General features: G+C 53.7%; 2 protein-coding genes and 1 long non-coding RNA gene across 8 annotated transcripts in view; 2 read left to right on the top strand and 1 right to left on the bottom strand.

Moving 5' to 3' along the window:
- Positions 1–423: 423 nt before the first annotated feature.
- On the top strand, positions 424–2641 carry LOC104829971 (osteoclast-associated immunoglobulin-like receptor). Its single transcript, XM_010564588.1, has 6 exons — positions 424–451; positions 538–720; positions 811–846; positions 1048–1317; positions 1565–1849; positions 2506–2641. The coding sequence occupies exons 2-6, from the start codon at positions 687–689 to the stop codon at positions 2619–2621; spliced, it is 741 nt and encodes a 246-aa protein (XP_010562890.1). The 5' UTR covers positions 424–451; positions 538–686; the 3' UTR covers positions 2622–2641.
- A 525-nt stretch (positions 2642–3166) lies between these two features.
- Positions 3167–22144, bottom strand: part of L3MBTL1 (l(3)mbt-like 1 (Drosophila)) — a 30688-nt gene continuing 11710 nt past the window's right edge. For 5 of the 6 annotated variants that reach the window (XM_010564582.1, XM_010564581.1, XM_010564584.1 and 2 more), the window contains 17 exons: positions 21555–21678; positions 20884–20971; positions 18623–18714; positions 17880–17984; positions 16853–16988; positions 16234–16334; positions 15007–15158; positions 13947–14023; positions 13414–13499; positions 12728–12838; positions 12332–12446; positions 11990–12089; positions 10829–11026; positions 10456–10502; positions 9342–9499; positions 8622–8684; positions 3167–7610 (listed from right to left, as the gene is read on the bottom strand). In XM_010564582.1, the coding sequence (XP_010562884.1) occupies positions 7476–7610; positions 8622–8684; positions 9342–9499; positions 10456–10502; positions 10829–11026; positions 11990–12089; positions 12332–12446; positions 12728–12838; positions 13414–13499; positions 13947–14023; positions 15007–15158; positions 16234–16334; positions 16853–16988; positions 17880–17984; positions 18623–18714; positions 20884–20971; positions 21555–21678 (1888 nt within the window). In that variant the 3' untranslated portion in view covers positions 3167–7475. The remainder of the gene's footprint in view (positions 7611–8621; positions 8685–9341; positions 9500–10455; positions 10503–10828; positions 11027–11989; positions 12090–12331; positions 12447–12727; positions 12839–13413; positions 13500–13946; positions 14024–15006; positions 15159–16233; positions 16335–16852; positions 16989–17879; positions 17985–18622; positions 18715–20883; positions 20972–21554; positions 21679–22144) is intronic. The other variant, XM_010564583.1, reaches the window with a different exon arrangement.
- Positions 11375–21760, top strand: LOC104829969. The gene is made up of 3 exons (XR_774176.1): positions 11375–11890; positions 20449–20452; positions 21747–21760. It is a non-coding gene; the product is annotated as an uncharacterized LOC104829969 (long non-coding RNA).

Raw genomic sequence — 22144 nt, 5'->3', positions numbered from 1 at the left:
CAATAAAATATCTGTTTTAATGGCATAGAATAAAAAAGAGGAATATAGATCACAAGTAAATCTTATGCCCCTTCAGATGCTGGGCACATCTCCACAAATGGGATTTGCACAGCATGCCATGGGAAAATCTATGCAGGGCCCATCGATGCTGCAGAACAGTGGGGTGCCCTGCCTCTGAATGGATGTAAGATTTACTTGCTATCTATAGTCCCCTTTTTATTCTGTCTTATTTAAACAGCTATTTTATGACGCCACTTGTTGTTGGAGCTTTCTCGGTGAGATTCAAAAAGAGTCCTGCACTGTCTCTTCTCCCCGCCCCGGCTGCAAAACATTACCCTGTTTCGCAAGGGCTGAGAGGAAGCTGTTTCCCCATCAAGTGACCAGAGCTAAGAAAGAGAAACAAAAAGCCATGATAGCTTCTCTTCTAAGGTCTGCAGGATCCTAAGACCAGGTCGTCACGAGTACCCAGCCCTGGGCAGGTGACTGGGACATTTGGGTTCCAGTTCAACCATCCCAGCCCTGCAACTGTGTCTGCAGAAACGCAAGCTGTGGGACAGAAGGTGGCTTGTGGCAACAAAGGCATATCAGGACCCACAAGAAGCCACCCAGCTGCTCAGTGCCTCCGGCCAAAGCCTTCCTCTGAAGAAGCCCTGCTCAAGTTGAGGACAGAGGGAGCCAAGAGGGACATGATGCTGCTCGTGACCCACATGCTAGCCTTCGGTGAGTGCCAGAGGCTGTGTGGGCTTCGTGAGGGTGACATGAGGCATCCGGAGACTCCACAGAGATGTTACACAGCTGTTTCTCTCGCAGGTGCTTGGCTGGTGGCACACAGCAAGGCTACACCAAGTGAGTATCATGAGGAGGTAGGTGGGGAGTTTGGACACATCTTTGGTCCTGAACCCATCTCCCAGGTCTCTTCCCCAGCCCCACAGAACAAAACTCACCTTTGTGTGGAGATGGGGCCTGGAGCCAGCTCCAGGCTCACTGCAGGGCAGCCAGGCGCTGGGGACTCCCTGTCTGTCTGGCAGCACCTCTCTCCCTGTGCAGGTGCCCTGACAATCTCCATCTTCCTGAAGCCACCTGGGGTGATCCCACCTGGAGGCTCCACCACCATCTGCTGCAGTTGCCAGGGTGACAATGGGAACTTCGTGCTGTACAAGAAGGGCCACCAGCTCCGTAGCCTGGAGCTCCGTGGCAGCAGGGCCGAGTTCTCCATCTCTAATGCCACACACGAGGACACAGGTCCCTACAGCTGCCATTACGTGGATGGGGACACTGTGCTGGCTCGCAGTGAAACCGTGGATGTCATGGTGCAAGGTGAGGGATGTGCTGTTACCCCTTTGTGTGGGGTCAGATGCCACATGGGCAGACCAGGATGCACGTAGCCACTTGGCTTCCCCATCCACATGATGGGCAGGGTTTTTCCCTTCTTCCCTGGCTTGGAGAGGTGGGGACCATCTTCACCTCTGCCTGAGCCAGGTGGTGGGGTCATTGAGATCCTGGTGGGTCCCGCCACCACATCAAAGCCCTACACACCTTCTCATGCCCTCTCCTCTCCCCACAGAGTTCCGTCTCCCCAAACCTGTCCTCTCTGTCCTGCCTGGGCATGAGGTGGTTGCAGGATCTTACGTGACTTTCCGTTGCACCATCGCACACTCCAGTGCTGGCTGTTTTCTGTACCTGGAGGGCCAGGTTAAAACCCTCAGCTTACTCTCAAAGGAACAAGATGATTTCAACCTCTCCCATGTGCATAAAGGCAACGGGGGCCGCTACAGCTGCCAGTGTTTCACCAAGGGTGCTTCATTCGAATGGTCTGCTGTCAGCAAGACCCTGGATTTTGTAGTGAGAGGTGAGACATCCCCCCAGCCACATCCTGCTCTTCTCTTCCTCCCTGGCTGGCGTCTGTCACATCCTGGGGGAACTAGAAAAGAGGATGTCAGAGAAGAAAGGAGCTGTAATAGCAGTCCGTAAAGGCTTACAGCTTCCTTCAGACATGTTTGAGCCTTGGCAACTCCTCAGAGACCCTACAGATGACCTACAGACACAGGCTTGCTACGCTACCAGTTGGGGGGCAAGGGTCAGGGGACACCTGTGCCTGCACCTACCAGCCCCAGGGACAGTTGTATGTCCCGTTGCAGCCCAGTGGCACCGTCTGACTGGCAGTGGCAAGTGAGGGCCAGCTCCACGTTCCTGTCCTTCTCCGCATCTTTGGTGCCACTGGGTGGGGTGACAGGTCAGAGACTGTGGGTAGAGGGTGTCCCACGGGGCAGGGATGTGGGAGGTAGAGCCAACAGGAGTCCTTGGGGCTCCCTTTGCTCCCTATGAGCTTCCCTTTATCCCTCTTTAGCCCAGGAGCTCCCCAGCATGCCCCCTTGTCCACATGTGTTTGCCCTGGGAGCCCCATGTGTACCCCATGTTGCCCCCACGGGACTCCTTTTGTCTAGGAGCTCCCAGGGGGGCTCCTCCCAGGGTCCCCCAGTGACTGTCCCTTCCTGTCCCCTGCAGATTACACCTGGAGCAATGTGGTGCGCCTGGTCCTGGGGGCTGGGGTCCTGGTCCTGCTTGGGCTGATCATGGCTGAGGCTGTGCACAGCCACCAGCGCAGGCCGAGGCCCTGCTAGGACGGGGCACAGCTCCCCTCTGCCTCAGTGGGACAGATGGCTGTGCTGCCCCAGCTGCTGGAGCTGGAGGGGCCAGCATGCTCCTCACACACAGAGCTCCCCGTGACTGGGACCAGTAAGGGAACACTGGGATTCCCCTCCAGCACCTCACAGCGGGATAAATAAACTGTCCCTCCCCATCCAGCTGCCTCTGGGAGTCACTCTGCGGGATGGGCAGGGTTTGGGTGGGCTTTGGGGTCTGCATGGCTGGGGTGACACCCATGGCACGGCATGGCATGACTCTGGGCTGGGGTAGGGCCCAGGGAGCCAGCCCACCTCCCCCTGCCATGTCTGTAGGTCTGTCTCCTGTCCCCAGCAGGGACAAGCGCCTTTCCCCAGGGCAGGCAGCAGGGCTAAATAACCAGTGTCCAGCTGCACAGACTTCCATTGCTCACATTCGTTTATTATTTTAAAACACTGACGGAACACATCACACCATGATCTCTATATATAAATTTACTTTTATACAGATGTAAATTTATATATATAGAACCTTTAAACCTCTGTATACTCAGGACACAAAGTTCCAGAATAGCTTCACTGGCTACAACAAAAGTATTTTTGTTATGAAAACACAAAGAGGAGGTGCAAATATCAAAAACACGGAAAAAAGAAATTGAAAACAAGTGCAAAATGAATGAAAGTGCAAAAAAGCTTTTGTTATCATAATCACGCTCCTTCAAAAATACGCCCCCCTTTCCTCCCTCCAAGGAGGAGCGAGCCTCAGGCCCCAGAGGGAAGGGGTGGATTGGAGAAAAGGAGCTAGGCTGCAGCCCTCAGGTCTTTCCCCCTCCTCTGCACTGACTGGTCCCCTCCTGGAGGTTATGGAGTGAGGAGCAGAGGAGCAGAAGCGGCCAAGTCACATCCCTCTCACAGCTCCCTCCTCTTCTCCAATGCTCCTCATTGCACTCATGTCCCCAGGTTTGCATCTGCAGGCAGCAGCTGCCCTAAGCCTTCAACCCTCCTAGACAATTTGGAGGGTTTCTTTCTTTTCTAAAAGTGCTTGTGATCGACATGGAAATCACTGGAGGAAGGCAGAGGCAGGCATGGCTGCCCTCCTCACTGAGCTTCAGGCTGGCTGCTCTCACAGAAACGGAGACCTTGGCCTTGCACCGTCACAATGCTGCCTGTTTCCATGAGGAGGGAGAAACACCTTCCTGAGAGGCTCCAACTGCTCCCATGCACCTGGAGTCACCTGCGGACCAGCCGTCCCAGAAGACACCCCGTGCCCAAGGCTGAAGTATGTGGTAGGACATCTCCCATGGCTCCAGCTAAGCCCTGCCAACACCATCTGCAGCAGGGGCAGGAATGACAGGAGCACAGGCTTGGAGTCCTCCACTCAAAAAAACATTTGACTTGAAAAATTCTTCACTGACTTACAAATTTTGGCTGCAGTCACATCTCTCAGAAAGACCCAAGAGAAGAACCCGTGGGCCACTCAGCCCCATTGTCCTCTCCAGCTTCTTAGTGACATGGCAGTGGACATCCCTGTGAGGAGTTTGGTCAGGCAACAGGGGAAGGATGAAAAACTTTGGTGCTTCTGCCTTGGTCACAGCTGCCCTTGATGCTCCCTGAGGGGGGGACTCCCAGTCAATGCTCTGTGGAGATGGAGGACCTGCCAAGGCCAGGGGTACAGCAGACCTTCCTTCTCCTGGCTTCCCTGCTGGGACCAGAGATAACTTCTGCTCATGGAGGACACATCACCCGAGACCCTGGGACCATAGCCTGCCACCTCCACAGCCACAGAGCCACAACCGCATTAAAACAGTGACACACCAACACTAGGGGAAATGGCATCGTGGTACCGTCACAAACACCCATCCACACATACACACACAATGCTTTGGGTTTAGTTTGGTTTTAAAGGAAACAAGAAGGTTCTAAGTTTTAACAGTAAATAGCCCTTGACCACCTACAAACCCTGTAACTCTCACCCAGATGAATCCAGAAGCTTTGTACCCAAACGGCTGAGTCAGCCCAAGAGGCTGAGGAACTGATGCTCAAGACAGCAGGCAAGTGTGTCCAACAGGGACCCTCACATCTCGCATCACCCTTCCAAGTGGGGCCGGTTTTCCGGAGAGCTGCTCCCTGCGCAGAGCTCAGACCCAGCAGAGACTTGGGGTCCAGCTGTGCAGCCAGACCCCACAGCCAAGGGGGAGCACCTTGGCAGTCCTGTCCAGTTTGCATCTGCTCTCTTAGAGGGAGGGCATAAGAGCCCAGGTAAGGCAGTGCCCCATGGGCACAGCTTCCTGCTGATGCCCATGACTAGCACAGTCTGGAGCATGCACTTCTGCCTGTTTTGCTGCTGCCCAAGCAGAGCACAGCTTGATTGCACCCAACAGCAGAGCAAGAGCTGATTGCAAGAGGTTGGCTGTACACAGTCTTGGGGGCCAGCCATGGCTTGGATCATGGCTCCCCTTCCCCTTCAGCAGGAGTCTTCTGAGCTTACCACCACCTCTGCTCTCCAGGGCAGCCCTGTGAGAGACAAGGCTCCCCATCCTTCACACTCGTTTCAGATCTGACACCTGGGTAGCAACTCCTCTTCCAGCACCCAGTGACAGTGCTTAGTCCCTTCCCCAACAAGAGGAATGACCTAGCATGAGAGAATGGAGCAGATGAGAATAGGATGCTTTCATGAGATGTCTCCTTATAAGTTCAATAACCATGTCCTGTGCAAGGGAGTCTTTCCATTCCAGATCACACCTGGAGAGGTCTCAGCACTGTTTGCACAGCTGAAGATCACAGGGCTCATCTGCTCCCCCAGCACACAGTGGCCCAGAAGGAGACTCCCCATCAGCTGAAGAGACCAACTTCAGGACCATTTACTGCAGATCAAGGGCAACCTGGGGGGTGGCTGTGGGACCCAGGAACACAGCTGTTCCTTCCCACTCTCCCCCTCTCCACAGCTGGCTGCACTGCAGTGCTTGAAGAGATGGAAGAAAAAAAGGAAAGGAGAGGAAGAGCTGCCTAAATCAAACCCAAGCATTGACAAAAATACACAGACTAGTTGCAAGTCCTGTGTGAAGAGCAAGCAGCAGATGTTTCAAGAGCAGGTCAAATGTGATCCCAAATATTCAATAACGGAGTCAAAAAATGCTACATTTCCATGGGAAGCCTAGAACAGATTGACCCAGGTCTGACAGCAGCTCCCAAGGCAGCGCTGCTCCAAGACACATTGCTGGTGCACTTGCTAAGAACCCTTCATGCCTGTCTTTGGGCACCGGGAAAGGGGGAAAAATTGTTTTGCTACTGATACATCATTCTTGGGAATGGGAAAGAAAGTGGATGTGGGACCTGGCTCACATCACTGCAGACTATGGAGAGCTCCTGGGGCAGGGGGCCGCCCTCCAGCACTGCATGGCCACACCACTGCTCCAACAGCACCCACAGCAGGCATGCACAGGATGACAGACCATGGTGAGAGCAGCCTGGGTGATGCCAGGAGACAAAGGGACTATCAGGAGCTGCCTGGGACTTTGCCAGAACCCCTAAGGCATGTTGGCTTTCCTGGCTCTGGAGTCCTAGACTACTTGGCCTCTCCTCCATTACAAGGGACAGCATTACATGGACATTCCCCAAATGCCTGCACCCTTACTGAAAAGGTGCTATGTTACTAAAAGGACAGAAAAAAAAGAGTTAACTGGTGAATTTCTTTTAGCTCTGCAGGTAAGGAATCCAGGGACAGCAGATCTTGCTCTTCAGACAGCAAAACCTGGGGGCCTCACAAGGGCAAAAAAGGGGGAGAAGGTGGTTCAGCAGGATCGAGTCACCCAACTCAGGAACACCTTCAGAAGCGAGCCATGGATCTGCCTATGGAGGAATGGATGCTTCTTGTCTTTGGCAGCTGTCTCCATTCTAGAAAGAGCCTTGTTCCTAATACATGGGCCAAAGAGGGCTCAACTCCCCTTTGCAGAGGATTTTTTAATTGCTTCAAGGGACACAAGTTAACCAAGCATCCTTTCTCCTAGAGACATGCTGGCCAAGACAGCCTGAAGCGCAAGAGGAAACGGAGCTTGTTCTATACCCACCCAGCCCTGGCCCTGTGGGGCACTGGGGCTGCTGCATTACAGTAAAGAGGAATAAAGCACAGATACTGGTTGTTGGCAGAGCAGCAACCAGGACACATTGCTCCCTGGAAGGGGCAAGAGGTGGGCCACTGGTTCCCAGTGCAGTGAAGGGGCAAAGCAAAATCGTCATCTGGCCTTAAAAAGGAAAGTCAAAAGAATTCAGAGAAAAAGGCAAAGTGAGCAGAAGCTCCTTGAGAGCATCCCTTGGAAACAATGTTAGCACAAGCCACTCCAGAGGAACACGTTGAAGAAAAAAAACACAAACAAAAAAAATGCAAACTCAGCTGCTGAGCAAAGCCAAGACCAGCCTTTAAATGGGTGCAAGCACATACACAGTCATTCCCTTCCCTTATCTGCGTGACTTCAGTAGTGGTGTCAGCCCCCAGCTGCTACACCCTCTGCACTGCTCTTCTGTCCCTCAACACCCCCCCCCCCGAATCAGTGCAGTCACAGCAGGACATGGGGGGCAGCTGTTACGCTAGAACAGGCTAGTCCCATGTCCACCCTCTTTCCCTGCAGCCACCCCTGAGGCTTGGGGTCAAGCCTGTATCCAGTGCTGGAGGAGAAGGGCAGTGTGGAGTGGAGGGGAGAGGATGGGAGATGGACTGCTGGGAGAGTGGAGATGCGGCATCCGAGAGGACATGAGCAGGACATGACAAGCTGCACTCGGTCAGGGGGAATCTCTGTCCTGACCAGACAGTTTGGCAGCACCGGTACTGAGGGAGTGTCCCAGTTGGGCCAAGAAAAGTCACTTTAAGGTGTCATCAGCGTTCTTGAACATGAGGATGGCATTGTAGATCTTGAGTGCCGGGCCCAGCTTGACACTCATAATCTTGACGATGTCAGACTGCGTCAGCAAGAGGAACGCCTCACCGTCAATCATCTGGAGAGGAGAGCGGGGACAAAGGCACTCACCGAAAACCCAGGCTGTGACTTCCTAGGGACAGCCAGCACAGGCACGACCTGGGGACGTGCACAATTGCACTCATCCTCAGCCAGGTGCCACAGATGATGATCCCAGGGAGTAGGGCAGGGGCCACCCACAGCATTCCCACACTGCCCCAGATAAGCCAGAGCTGCGAGCTCGCGTGACCAGGAACCAGGCAGAGAGGGGGAGAGGCCCTTCCAGGGGCCGCCCCAGGAGCTCAAACTGCAGCCAGCCTGGGCTTCTGCACCAGAGTGTAACAAGCACAGCACACAGCCAGCAGGCAACCTGCTCTGGGCAAACACCCCTCCATTTCCTGCTCCAGGTTCCTGCACACGTGGAGGCTGCCTCCATCTCAGCTTTGCATGCCTGAGCACCCTTAAAGCACAGGGTCTATTTACTAACAGGCTGAGACACTTGTTGTACCCAGTGTGCCCAGCATCAGCCTGCCCTGGGTGTACCGTACATGCCCGAAAGCAGCCCCTCTGTGTGTCTGTCCACAGAGGGGTCTAAAAACAATGAACCTGCCTGACAGACAGCAATGCCACCAAACTGCTGTGCTGGTAAGAGGATGCAGGCAGGGAAGGATGAATGGGTGAAGAGTAAGCAGCTTCCCTCAAGAGGTGATGGTGCTATTAAGGCTGCAGCACCATCCTCCTCCTGCTCCCCCATCCTACCCTCCCCAGAGGGTCCATCCCTCAGCCATGCCAGGACAACAGGGCAGCACAGCTCCTTGGGGGTCAGCATCTCCCCTCCTGTGACTGTATCTGCACAGGCAGACAGCTGCACACTCAAATGCAGTGGGGTTGCTGCCCCCAGGGCTGCAGGGTGGGATCGCTGCCAGGTGCTGGACATGCTCTCAGCATTCAGCAGCAACGTGCTGCAGGAAGGCCACTGGCCAATTCCTCCCTATTCTGTTGGCAAACAGCTATCCTTGGCCACCTGCACTCATCCTCCAGCCCTTCTCACCTCATCCTTGAAGAGCTTGGCTTGATCCTCGCAACCCGTCAGAGTCTGAACAAAGCTAAAGACCTTGGAATAAATTGAGAAAAATGTCAAGACAGAAGCAATGTTTATGGCTGGAGACCTCCCATGAGCCCACATCCTCACTTCCACAGAGGCATTTTGCACCCTGTAAGGTAACATGTGGCTGTTAGGGCACGGCTGGCTGCTGGGACTGATGCCACAGTTCCAGCTACCCAGGCCTTCAGAGGGCCCATCATAGATGCCCAAGAAAGTGAAGGAAGGTGATGATGAAGAATCTGAGGTAAAGATTTCTTTTTCAGAGAAACAGGGAAGTGACTTCTTATCTGCAGAGTCTATGGTTTAATTTTTTAACCTGGCAAAGATGAAACTGATTGCTTTAGAAAACTGTAACATGCTAAATGAAGAGACTGCTGTTTGCCTTCACCTGCTTGCCCTGGGCTAGTGTCACATTCAAGCCAAGCGAGAACCTGGTAGTTCTGCATGTGCTTCCCAGAAGCTGCCATGAGGGCTCATGTCTGGCAGCTGTCCATGCAGTACCACCCAAGCGTGTCCAGCAGACCGTCTTCTCACTAATGCAGGGAAGGGGCCGCTGAAGCACCTCCATGCCTTGTGCATGTACCATGGTGCTGCACAGCCAGGTAGAGTGCTGCCAGCCATGCCAACGGGTTAGGAGCCAGCATGCAGTCTTCAAAACCATCTTACCTCATCAATGGTCCACTTGGCCACTGTAGTTGCTGTGATGCCAGCCACACCCGGCAGGAGTTTGCAGTGCTGCTCCCAGCAGAGCGACAGGGAGCGGTCGGGGTGGGCAGACAGGGCAGACATGAAGAGCGATTGGTGCATATTGTCTGAAGAAATAGCTGGCAATAAAAATGCAAGATGTGATACAAGGTAGAAAGATAAGAACATCCCATCCCATCCTATCCTACAAGCCTTGGGGAAGGCCCCATTTAGGGGAGGGCCCAGGGCTGGCAGCAGATGGTCTCATGGGTCCAGGTATCAAGAGCTAGTGGTTGTCCCTTGAATTAATAGGATATCAGTGTATCCAAGTGTTCAGTTTGGTGGGATTGGGGATGGTGAGGGAAGAAGTTTAGAGACAAGCTTGGCTTTGCCTTGTTCTCACCACCTTCAATCATTCATTTTCCATACTCAACTAGATTTCCATATCAAATCTCACACCAGAATGCCAGCCCATATCATTCAGTTCATTTCATGTTTTTAACAAAGCTTTTCCCTTGCTCTCTGCTCCCAGGAGTCAAGGATGGCTCCCAAGAAGACATCCTCTTCATTCATCCCCAGTGCTGGGGTAGGCAGCAGGACAGCCTATGGTAAAATGGGATACTGGCTGGAATAAATGTCAGTCATTGTCCTATGTCAGTCAGAACTAAATGCCAAGCAAACTGTTTAGCATCGATTTCTGTGCTGCAGCAATAATTTGGCACTTCACAACCACATTGATATTTTGGGGTACGGCAGCCACAGGATGAAGGCACAGCATCCCTGCCTGAAGAGGACAAAGCGCTGGGGAAAATGCACTGCCATAGAGGGAGGATCCCAATTCCCTGCCCTAAAGCACTCACAGATTCACAGATGTAAACAGAGAGACACGATGAGGGACCTAGCAGAGCTCTGGTAAGAGGTAGGGACGTTCTTTGTCAGATGGCCAACTTCGGCAGTTGACCACAAGCTCCTCACTGGTGCTGACCTGCATGAGGTCTGAGCAAGTGAGTCAAGGCAGACATGCCTCCAACAGCTACCACCCCAGCTCCTCAAGCCTTGCCCCTGTGATGACACCGCGGCAGAGGATGGCACTTACTCTGGAAGTCTTCCTGCTGGATCTTCCGGTACTTTGGAGGTCGCCCTCTAAAGAGACAGGAAGACCGATTTCCAACTGGGTTGGGACTGGCCCGAGGGCCCTCCTCCACACCGCACAGAGCAATGCCTTGGCAGTGGGAGCAAGGATTACCTCTTGGACCCTGACCCAAAGGGTTGACAGCTAAAGACACAAAATGTGGGACGAAAAACCAAGAAAGGTGCCCAACAGAGCTGGAAGGACAAACGCCAGCTGCCAGCAACTGTGCTCCCCCGCGGTCAAGGAGCCTCTCCAGCTTGGCCATCCCTCCCAGGGATGGCAGTCATGGTACAGGGGCCCTGCACTGCTGCATGGGGCTCACCGGGCTTGCCCCTACCTCCCGTGGTGCCGAGATTTCTTTCGCTGAGGGAAGCCAATCAGGTTCCTCTTGCGAGTTGAGGCCTCCGTGTCGGACAAGTCTGCCTTAAGCCTGCCCTGGTTCTTCTCTGCCAGTGGGCACCCTGAGAGGCAGTAATGGGCCGTGAATCTCCCCGTCACATGTCCTGACCCGTCACAACCCGGTGTGGGGCACTTCCTAGAGAACAGAGGGGAGGCAAGCGTTGGACCTGGCTCCGAGCAGCATGGGGGAGGCGAGCCAGCAGGGCCACGCCTCCACCCCCAAGCACGGGAAGCCATAGCCTTAGCCATGGAAAGCAGAGTACAGACGTTGAACCTCGCTGAACAGATTCCCCGAGCGAGGGCGCTGGGTGCATGGGCAGGGCACACCCAGTCCCTCCAGGTACAAACACCCGTCCCACCTTCTCCGCTGCCATCACAGTGACCCTGTGCAAGTCACCACAGTGCTGATCAAGCAGGTCATTGGGGTTCACAGAGTGTCCATCTTCCCTTCCTTGCCCCCACAGGCATCCAGACTAGCCTCAGAGTGAAAAGGAAGCAAGTGTCATGAGTGTGGCCAGTAGAGAAACCCCTGGGAGCCAGATCTGCCTTCCCCATCCTCATGGATGTTCCACCATACTCGCTCCTCTTGATGCCAGCCTGCCATGCTGGGGTCAGCACTACACCATGCCTGGCTTCCCCTGGAAAAGGTCACGCAAGTAACTGACTGAGCTGGGGGAGATGCACTGTTCCTTCTCAGGACTTCCCAGCTCACAACCTCACAGTGAAAGGCATCCATGGGGGCAGGAGGAACATCATCCTCGAAGCTGGCATCAGTGAACAGCATCTTAGAGGCACTGTCCCCTGCATATCCCATATGTCCCCACAGGCAGATGGGCACATAGGGCACCCCCAGGGGCTCTGGGTGCCACAGGACAGCCGCAGAGTAGGAGCTCACAGGAGTTACACTAGCCATAGACTCCAGGCTGTCTTGGGGCCTGGCCTGGAGAGAGCAAGGGCTGCCCCTAAGTCAGGGGCAGAGCCAGGCGTGGGGTGGGTGCAGGTGGTTGTGGTGGTGGTGGCAGGTGCAGAGGCGCGGAGGAAGGGCTGGCATGAGCCAGTAGTGAAGCTGTGCCCCTCTGAGCCATGCTGGCGAGCTCACCTGTGGTGAAAGCTGTACTTGGAGCTCTTGGTGTGAGGAATGCTCTTGCAGCCCAGGGTTGGGCAGCCCCCATGGGCAGAGGAGGCTGGTTCCTTTGGCCCTAGACCAGGAGGAGAAACAGGAGAGACACTATCATGGCTGCAGCCCCAGGCAGAGCCAGGGCTCTGGGCTCCCTGCCTGTGCCAAATCAGGAGGACTTTTTCAACTGACAACTCTACAGAAAAGCCCTTCCTCTCTGCCCATCCTTGGCCAGCACCTGCCTTCCTATTTCTGCGCACAAGCAGTGGGGATCTGGCATGCTTGGGCCCTGGTATGAGGGATTGACCCAGGCACATGACTTACTGAGAGGGGGCTGCAGTGGGTGTCCAGTTTTTGAGCACCAGCCTATGGGGTGGATGTCCGGATGATCCGCATCAATCCAGAAGTCATAGACATGACTCCAGCCATCAAAATGGATCTGGGGAGACAAGTAGAGAGGTCACCCTTCAAACCTCAGGGCACCTCTCTGAGTTCTGGAGCCCTCCAAGCTGAGAGCAAGCAGCAGGGTAGAGCTGAACTGCAGCACAAGGCTCTCCTTCACTCCTGGAGCCAGGCACTGGGACCTGCCAACCTCTGCACGGTGTGCTTCCACAGACCTCCACACACTTTGCCACTGTAACTGGCAGTGAGTTGGGAAGGGCAGGAGCAAGCCACCGCAGTGCCTGGTCACAGGTTCAGCACTGAGACTCCAGCACCCACCTTTATCCTATGGTCTTCCACATCCTCCACAGTGGCCACTCGGATGAAGGAAGGAGTCCTCCTGTCCACTGCCTCCAGCTTCATGTTGACCAGGAAGCTGTGGGGTGGGCGCTGAGGCCAGGAAGAATCCAGGTCAGTGGGGAGCAGAGCCTTTCTTCAGGCTCCCACTCCCCATGGCAGCTTTCCCAGCAGTGTGTGCTCCTCAAGCCCAGCTCCCAGCCCTGGCCTGTCCGGGTAAGAGCCATCCCAGCTCACAGTGGCAACAGCAGAGAGTGGAGACAGGCCTCCTGGATCTAAGCTGTGTTTCAACAAGATGGGAAAGCTGTGCCCAAGGGAAGAAGGTCTCCAAGAGACACATTTTTGTGATCTATATTGCAGCCACACTTGGCTGGTCACAACTGCTGTTGCTGCAGTTGGAGACAACAACTATAAAGCAAGCCTAAATGATTTCCCACCATCCAGATCCTGTCTAGCCAAGGGGATGGTCATACTTTCCATTTTTCCCAGTTTTGAAATATTTGCGCAGGATAGCCCTGACTTCTGAACCTTGAGCGTAGATCCAAATCCCAGGCCTGTGGCAGGAGCATACTGAACATCACTTGACTTTTCATAAAAGCAAAGACCTGTCAATGGAGAAAACCCAAATTCCTGCCCAGGCACAGTGGAGCAGATGATGTGGCACTCACCACTTTAAAGGCCCAAGCTGGGACAGCAGATGCTCCGGTTTCCTTTAAGTACTTTTCCCAGGTGAAGTTGTCGGGGTCAGGATAATCTAGTAGGGGGAAGATGCAGAAGGTGAGATACACCTGCAGGAAGACAGCAAATACCCCAGAATGTCTTACTGCCTCGAAGGACCAACCAAGTCTGTGTCAGGCACACAGGAACCTGAGAGACATCAAGAAGTACTACTATTTTCTCATGGACCATGAAATCCAGGGTACAAGGAAGCAGAAGCATCTGGGCCTGCACAGACAGCTTGGATGTCCTCATGTCTCCACTTGGCCCGACACAACTGCCATGCTGCACCTGAACACATGTACAGGAGCCTTGGCAGGACCATGCCACCTCCCTGGCTGTGGCCCTGCTGAAGGAAACTGCCTCATCTGCAGACAAGCAAGGGCCATGGGGTTTGCACCCCCAGGCTCCCCACTCCACCCTGGGAAGCCTGTCCCCAAGGGGATGTGCCAGTGAAGGCTGCGTTCCCAGGCCACTCACTCACCTTGAGGAGGTGTGAGGGGTTTGCCATGCTCCTGACACCATCCAACTGGGTGGATGTATGGACTGCTGGGGTCACACCTAGAAAACACACCCAAACTCTTACATAGGGCTGACATACCCGCCTCATCACTGCGAGACAGCGCGGGCTGCAGGGGCCCAGGGCAGGCCACTTGGTGGCACCCCCCAGGCCTGCACCATCAGCAAAAGCCCCTGCAGAAGCTGAGGTCTTCTACAGCACCCTTGTCCCTGAGTGACCCAGGGAACCACGGGTCCTGGCAAGACAAAGGCCCAACATGAACACACCCCAGGTGCAAGCCCTGACACAGAGCTGCCCAGGGAACAGCAACCCTTTGCTGCAAGTGGGGAGACAGGCCATGCCTTTCAGAGCTCGGAGCAGTGAGACCTGAGCAATTGGGGGGAGCTCATGTCCTGGTCACAGCTCCAAGTAGGTCACAGCACACTCGGGTGCTGCTGCTTCACAGGTCTGCCCTGGGACAGAGCAGGTAGCTGCCCAGCACCAGAGAGCGAGGAGTAGCTGGGGACAGAAACTGCTGCAGCCCCACAGCTCCTCAGGGCAAGAAGTAAGAGGTCAGAGGGCTCCAGCCACAAAGGAACCAGTTGCTCTCAGAATCCTGACTGCGCTAACTGGCCATTTTAATTGGCCTTAACCAGCCTCAACTAGGACACCTCCCCACCCCAGCCACAATCCCCTGCCTAAAGATGCAGGGGCTCCTTTTAAGATCAGGCCTTCAGTCTCTGCATTGCAGGTGGCCCCATCTTCCAGGTGGATTTCAGGGCAAGCCCACAGCATGCAATCACATCTGTCTTTGCCCCATGTTAATTACAGGGCCATGGCAATGTCCCAGGCGGTGATGTGGAACCAGTAAAGGTTTGTCCCCCAGCACAGGGGGTGACCCTCTGCCTCACTGGACCACTGGTGGCCTGTCTACAGCAGCATGCTGGGATTGTCCCACATTTTCCCGAGCAGCCTGTCACTCTTGCTGAAGCAGTGGCAGGGTGTCTCCCCAGCACTGGCACCCCAGGAGCCTCTGTGCACTTACCAGTAGTCATAAGTATCATCCCAGTTGTCAAAGTGCACCAAAAAGCGATTGTCCACCACGTCAGTCACTGTGGCAACACAGATCAGGGAAGGGTTCATGCGGTCCACAGCTTCAAGCTTCATGCCCACCTCGAAGCCTGGGGAAGCCTCGTGCTGGGAGAAGAGAGGTACAGGTTTCTTTCAGAACCGCAATCCCAGTGCCCTCCTCACCACTTCCCTTGCCTGCTGCAAGGAGGCACCTGCCCAAACCCTCCCAAAACCAGACCCTCCCTGGACTCCAGGCAGGCCCAGGATCACTTAGGATCCCAGAAGGGCAGTGCCTTGCTCTGCATGCAAGAAAAGAGGCAGAGGGTAAGTAACTCAGCTTGGCCACTCAAAGAAAGAGGAAAAGAAATCTTCATACCCTCAGGAACTTCTATAAGTAGTAACCTCCAAGAGAAAAACAGCCTCCAACTTACACTGATTCATATTTTGTCACAGAACACTTGTTTGCGGTCACACTTCTGCAGTGTTAGCAGTGACCATGGCTTGGCAGCAGCAATACCCTAGGCTTCGCAGGAGGAGCTAGGATGGGACCTTTCATCCTACCTTGCCTGTATTTCTTGGAGCCAAAATCTGTGCAAAATGCTGTGTCCCATGCTAGTGGGATTGTCGCAGCAATGAACAGGAGGGTTTAGACACGATAAATAACTTGAAAAGGCTGATTTATCAGTAGGTTGAGTTTCCTCTGTAGCTGACAAAGAAACCATCAGCATTTTGCACTCCGCTATATTCCAACTTTCTTTACCCAAGCTGCCATATGCAAAATAAAGGCAGAGACAGAAACAATGAACACACAAAACAGAGACAAAAGAATTATAGTTATCAAACATTAACTGAGAGTTTTTGGCAAAACAATTGTTGAGAGTAGCAGTTATTTCTCCTCACCAGTACTTTTCCAACAGATTTAACTGTCCATGAGACCGACTTGGATGAAACAGTGAATCAGACCAATGCCAATTTTGGGCACACCAAACTAGTGTCCAAGCTACAGATCCTCAGCAGCAAAGCATGCCACATCTCATTAAGCAATGCCAGCAGTACAATCTCCTGGCCATTTGCACTGTAGGCTTGAGAAGCGTGGGGTGGACAGAGAAAAGCCCAGCACTGGCAGAGGTAGTCTGCTCAGCTGGAGGGGAAGAAGCCACACCTGAACCTGCGGGCTCTAGAAGGAGAAGCTGCTACTCACAGTGTTTCGGACCATGAAGAGGTGCTTAGGAGCTGCCTGAGCCTTTGTTATCTTCAGGTAGTTTGTCCAGCTGAATTCTTCTTCCTTATAACCTACAACCCCTCAGGAAGACAAAGGAGAGCACCAAATTCACCAAGAGCAGCCAGGAGGTCATGAGGCCGAGACCGGCCATCCCCGACCAGCCGTCACCCTGCCAGGCATGTCCTGCTGTGGGCAGACGGGGTCTACGGCAGCCCTGGGAAACCCAAAGCCCGTGGCTTAGGCCCAATGGCTGATTTTGAAGGAGTGCTAGGAAATGTTGGCAGCGGAGTGGAAATCCAGAGCTCAACTCCTCCCCAGAAAGCATCAGTCCCACCTGCCCTGGGGCACAGCTGCTGGCTCTAGCCTGGCACTGGGACATCCAGGGTGACACGGCTTTGCCCCAAAAGGGAGTGAGGAGAGATCTTTAGCGTGATGGGTGGCTGAAATGTTGTCCTGTGGAACACCCCCAGCACAGCAGCATCCCTTCCTGGGCCCCATGGAGCCACCCTGTCCCCATCTCCAGCTCTACATTTGGGAGCCCACTACTTGTCCCCCTCCTTCAACAGGACCCATGAACTGAGACTTGCTAACTCCTTACCTTTTGGGGGCTGGAGTTTGTGCCCCGTCTCCTCAAACCAGCCAGCAGGGTGGATGTCGGGGGAGTCAGCATTCAGCCAGAAATCATGGCACTCAGAGTAGCCATCAAAGTGGAGGCGCATCCGGTAACCACACACCTATCAGCAAGGAGGGCAGGAAAAGGAAAGGACCATGTAAACCACCTGCTGTCCCTGGCTGAGCATTGCACACACCTCCCCTCCCACACATAATCTCAGCATACCACTTAGGGAAGGCAAGAGTCAATCATAGGCCAATGCCCAAATAGGGAGGCACATGCCAGTCGCAGAAGGTGTCCATCACAGAACAGGGTAAATGCAAGGCTACCATAAGCCAGCCCTGATAGGGGAGGTTCAGGCTGGTGCATGAGACGCCATGGTGGGGCACCCTGATGGATCCAGCAAGAGCAAGGATTCCCTTTTCTGCACCTGGGGGAGATGCTGGTGCAGGGATTTTGGCTAAATGCCATACTGCTTTGGCAAAATCTCTCCAGCAGCAAGAACAGCAGCCACTGTTGTATGGCTGATCTCTCTGCCTGCCTGGGGAGCACTGTGAGCCAAGGCTGGTTCGGCTGCCACATGGCTGAGCAGAAAGCCCCACAGACAGAGGGCCTCCACGGACACAAGGAAGAGCAATGCAATGCCCCCACACCCTCCATCTCAAGGGCTCAGACCTGTCTGAGGAGCACCAGCAGTAAGATAAGCTGTTGCCATCACCACAGTCTCTCCCCCCATGGCCCTGCTGTGTCAGGCTGATAAAGAGACCAGCTAGGCTGGGGCATGACAGCTGCTCTACAGCACTGTTTCCTGCCCCTCCAAACTGGAAGGAAACTCCTCATTTGCTTGACCAAGGTGATGGAGTGCCACCTCATGTCATGGAGCAGCATGCAGGCAAGGGCCCAAAGCCAGTCTCCTCCACAGCCCAGCTGGCAGCACCTCCCCTCCCACAGAGCCTCCCGCTGCACAGGTGTGAGGAGGAACCACAGAACATGGGAACCGGAGATGCCTTACCTCAGCCACTGTCAGGATAAAGTACATAGATGGGTGCTGTGGATCAATCCCCTCCAGCTTCATCCCCACTTTAAAGCCGTTCTTGTGCTGGGAAGCTACTTGGTACTGGAAACAAAAATTAAACTACAATGTAAAAAACGACACAGGTAGTTGGGTCTAGAACCATCCCAAGGAGCAACCATCAGGCAACGGGAGCTGCTGGGACCAGGAGATTGTGGGCCACAGGTCATGTTGTCATCCAAATTTTAATTCTTTTCCCATACAAAAACACATTCTTCCACCTCCTTGTGGGTTTGCATCTCTTGCTACTGGCAGGGCAGGGTGCCCCTAGGCTAAGCTGCAGCCAGGGAGAGTGGGGCACAGGCCTGGCTCCTTTTGCACCCTGGCAATCAGACACCTGGGAGCAGGGGTGCAGCGCATCAACGTGGCCTCAGAAGAGCCCATACCTGGCTTTGAGGAAGGGCTGGAAAGGCTCCATCACCCTGCCAGAGCTACAGGGGTGTCCTAGGCAAATGTGGGGTGCTTGGGATGGGGGACAGCACCCTGCTGGGGAGTGGGACTTGGGGCAAATCAAAACTGGAGGCTGACTGGTCACCTCCAGGTGAAGATGGGAGCTTACTTATCGCTCAGAGTCCCACAAAATAGGGAAGCAAGGAAGAGAAGAGAAGAAGGAGGGGTGGGAAAAAAAAGGGAAAGGAAAGAGAAGATGAAAGAAGGAAAAAGACAGGAAAATCCCAACTCACATCCTGGAAGAGATCTAAAGGGGCAGCGACAGCTTTCTGCTCCTCCAAGTAGGACGCCCAAGACCAGCCTTCTTTCTTCTCCTCACTGGCACCTGAGCGCAGCACAAACGCACACACAAGAGGCGCTGCTGAGGGTCTGCTCCAGCCTCTGTCCCTGCCTCGGGGCAGTGCAGAGGGCAGGCAAGCACATGGCTCCCACTGGGGCCACATCCCATTCTCACGCACAGGCCTGCATCCCTGCAAAGCTCAGCACCATCCTACCAGAGCCCCTTCACGAGCAAACCTGGCTGGCTGTCCAAGGAGGGACAGAGCTAAGAGGCCCCCTCTCACACAGGTCCCCATGACCCAAATATCCTCTGTCACTGTACAATGTTCTAGTAAGGCACCGAAGGAGCCTGAGGGACAAGCCATCCTGTGCAAAGCATCAGGACACCTCTGCAACCAGTCCTCCTCCAGCTAGTACATCCGAAATGGCCACAGCACTGATGGATTTGGGACAGCCAGCAGGATCCATCCAGAGGTCTGGGAATCACTCGCAGCTGCAAGGGGCTTCCGGCCAGTCAAACCAGCAGCGAGCTCACCTCCCACCACCACTCCGGAGGCACCAGCTCTGCTATCCTTGCTCTGAGACAATCACCTGAGCCCCCCTTGGCACACCAGGACCACTCTGATACCCTAGAGATGCATTTACCCTTATGGTATTCAGGAAAAGAAGACAACTTCATCTCTTCATAGGCAGGGAGGTAATCCTTCGTGCCTTCAGCCCCTTTGGGAAGGCCACAAAGGCCTTACCCAGGGCACATGAGACACATGCCAAGTCTCTTGCTTTCCAGCCACTTTCTCTCCCTGCTTCATAGTGCCTGAAGGGACTCCAGGAATGCTGTGCCTATTCCAGCACTGAGTAATTCACAGCTACAGGCCAGCCATGGCAGACAGCCTTTGGTAGGACAGGCCAGAAATGCAGGGAAAAACAAACCAACTCCTTCCTCCCTTGGGCTTAGTGGAAGCGGAGATGGAAAAAATAGGAACTTGCGGAAGAAATTAAAGCTGAGCTTCAGTGAGCAAGGTTACTAACCTAGATGCTGAGCTAATACTTAAGAGTGACAAACACCTTTATGATTCTTTAGGACATAGAAAAAAGTGGCAGGCATGTTTGGGGAATCTGTAAGTACAAGCTCTGCACTTCTGGAGAATGACAAATACACCTGGAGACAGAGCATACACTGACTCTGCTGCACTGAAGCATCCAGGTGTATATTTTGTTTGCTGATGTACTTCTAAAATAAGAGAAAAATGCTAAAATAACAAGGCTCATCACTGCTTACTTGTATGCAGCAGGGAAGGTTACATGCTCAGGGCTCAGACTGTAGAGAAAAGGACCTGGCAAGCAAGTATGAGATCTTTTTTTAATAGTGGTTAACTCAGTGTAACATCAGGGGTTAATGACATCTGGCCCCTGCTACTGTCCCTACATTTGGCTATGGAGAAGAGCATGAAACTGGAGTTTAATTTTAAAATTACTTTGAGTATGACCTTTCACTATGCAAAGACAAAAAGTTTCCCATAAATGTTTATTTTCAGTATTTTCCCCAGTTTTCCTTCCCCCTTACCCCCATCACACTGCAGAGAAAAAATCAAACAAGCAAACACTGCATCCCTCAGCTTGTCTCCTTTCCCGCTGTGTTGACAGCTCTGCATTTGAGATCTCCTCTGATATGGTCCAGGAATAGATCCACACGAGATGAGACAACCCCAAATCACCCAGCTTCAGCTGCACCAGACCTACAGGAGCAGCTCCCAAACTTGTGAGCTCCCGATAACATGAGGGAAGTTCCCTGTAAGACTGTCCAAAGCAGGGGCAAAGCCAGACATGGCGCAGAGTTACACTGCTGCTCAGGATAGTGTCTCTTGGAGCAAACACGGTATCCACAAGCAAGTAATAAATTCAGCTCCCAAGGGAAGGGACCAGAAAGCACTGTACAGCATGGCCCAGTGCCTGAAGAAGACACAGCCATATCTGTAAGGGTGCACCCTTCCCATGGAGAGAAAGAGAGGAAAGGAGAGAAATGGAAAGAGACAGAGAGAGCGGGATCAAGCCAGCAGAGGAGCTTACAAGCCTTCAGGAACATGTACCACTGCATTGTACTGGGTGTTTGACTCTGCTGGAGCACCAAAATGCTGGCCCAGCCCCACAGTACCACAGCTGGACCCCACAGCCATGGCGAGAGCGCTCACCCCACCACCCGCCTAGCCCTCCATACCGTGCTGGCTCCCATTCCACGCATCAGCCTCTGGATTGCTGATGACAGAGTCTCCTGCAGAGTTTTTCCTCTCTTCCTGCTTTTCTTCCTAGACATGAGAGCAGACAAAAAAGAAACCCATTGCGTTGGAGGTCTGGACAGTGGTTTATGCTGTATTGTACCCTCACACCAGTGCAAAGGGCCATACCGTGCCAGGAGCCCAAGGGGGATTTTGATGCTAAGTGGTAGCAATCACAACTGGAGTGGATCTGCTACAGTTAGGGCTGGCAAGCAGAGCTTCCTTGCCTCATCAGTCACTCTCCCTTCCCCAGGATACACATCATGCAGATAAACACTCTCTTACTTCAACACTTACTTTGGTGGCCCAGACTCAAGAGAGCAGTTGAGAGTGCTGGATACCTACAGCCCAATGTGGACATGCCTAGCACTGCCCAATCCAAGGTGCTCAGCATGCCAAACAGCCAGCCAAGTGTCTAGAAGCCCTAATGCTCCACACATTCAAGTCTTTTTGGTATTAACAGCCTACAGGTTACCCTTTTGACACATAGCTGACACAGCACTGAAAAGCACCAATGAGAACTGCACGCACCCTCAGTGCATACAGGGGTGTCCCATGTCCCACCCTTGACATCAGCATGTGCGCACACATCCCCTCCCTGCACTATTCCTACCATTTGCTCAGATTCATATTCTTCCTCTGAAGGGCTCTGGTAGTCCTTCCTCTTTCGTTTCTTCACTGGCTTTAGGATTTCAGTGGCATTGTTGCTGCTGGCAGAGTTTTCCACAATGACGGACCTGCATGGAAGAAGGGTAAGTAAACCTACTGCAGCATGGTACGTGGCAATGGATAGGGTGTCAGTAAGGGACTGGTTGCTGGAGAATCACTGTCACCCCATTTCTTACTCGTACATGCTCCCATCCCTCCTGCCTAATGTATGTGCTCCTCTTGGCACACAAGTTGGCAAGAAGTTAGAACCAGGGTACAGACCAGAATCACCCTCACACACTTGGGTGTCAGAAACCTGAATCCAGGGATGGATCAAAAGCAATCTAGTTTCATAGCAGGGCTCTAAGTTGCATCAGTCACACAGAGATGCTGGAAAACGAGTCCCAGCAGACACACATTAGTAAGCAGAGGGGCTGGAAATGCCCTCATGACCCATGCCTCCCACTGCTGCTCAGCCTGGAAGCACCCACTACAGCAACCTCCTGCTGCAGCCCTGCTCCAGCAGGTACATGTTTATGAGGCCACAAATTGGGC

The sequence above is a fragment of the Haliaeetus leucocephalus genome, unplaced genomic scaffold, assembly GCF_000737465.1.
Source record: "Haliaeetus leucocephalus isolate CR32 unplaced genomic scaffold, Haliaeetus_leucocephalus-4.0 Scaffold182, whole genome shotgun sequence".
NCBI lineage: Eukaryota > Metazoa > Chordata > Aves > Accipitriformes > Accipitridae > Haliaeetus > Haliaeetus leucocephalus.
Note: the sequence above shows the minus strand (reverse complement) of the source record. Positions and strands in the feature narration are given on the sequence as shown.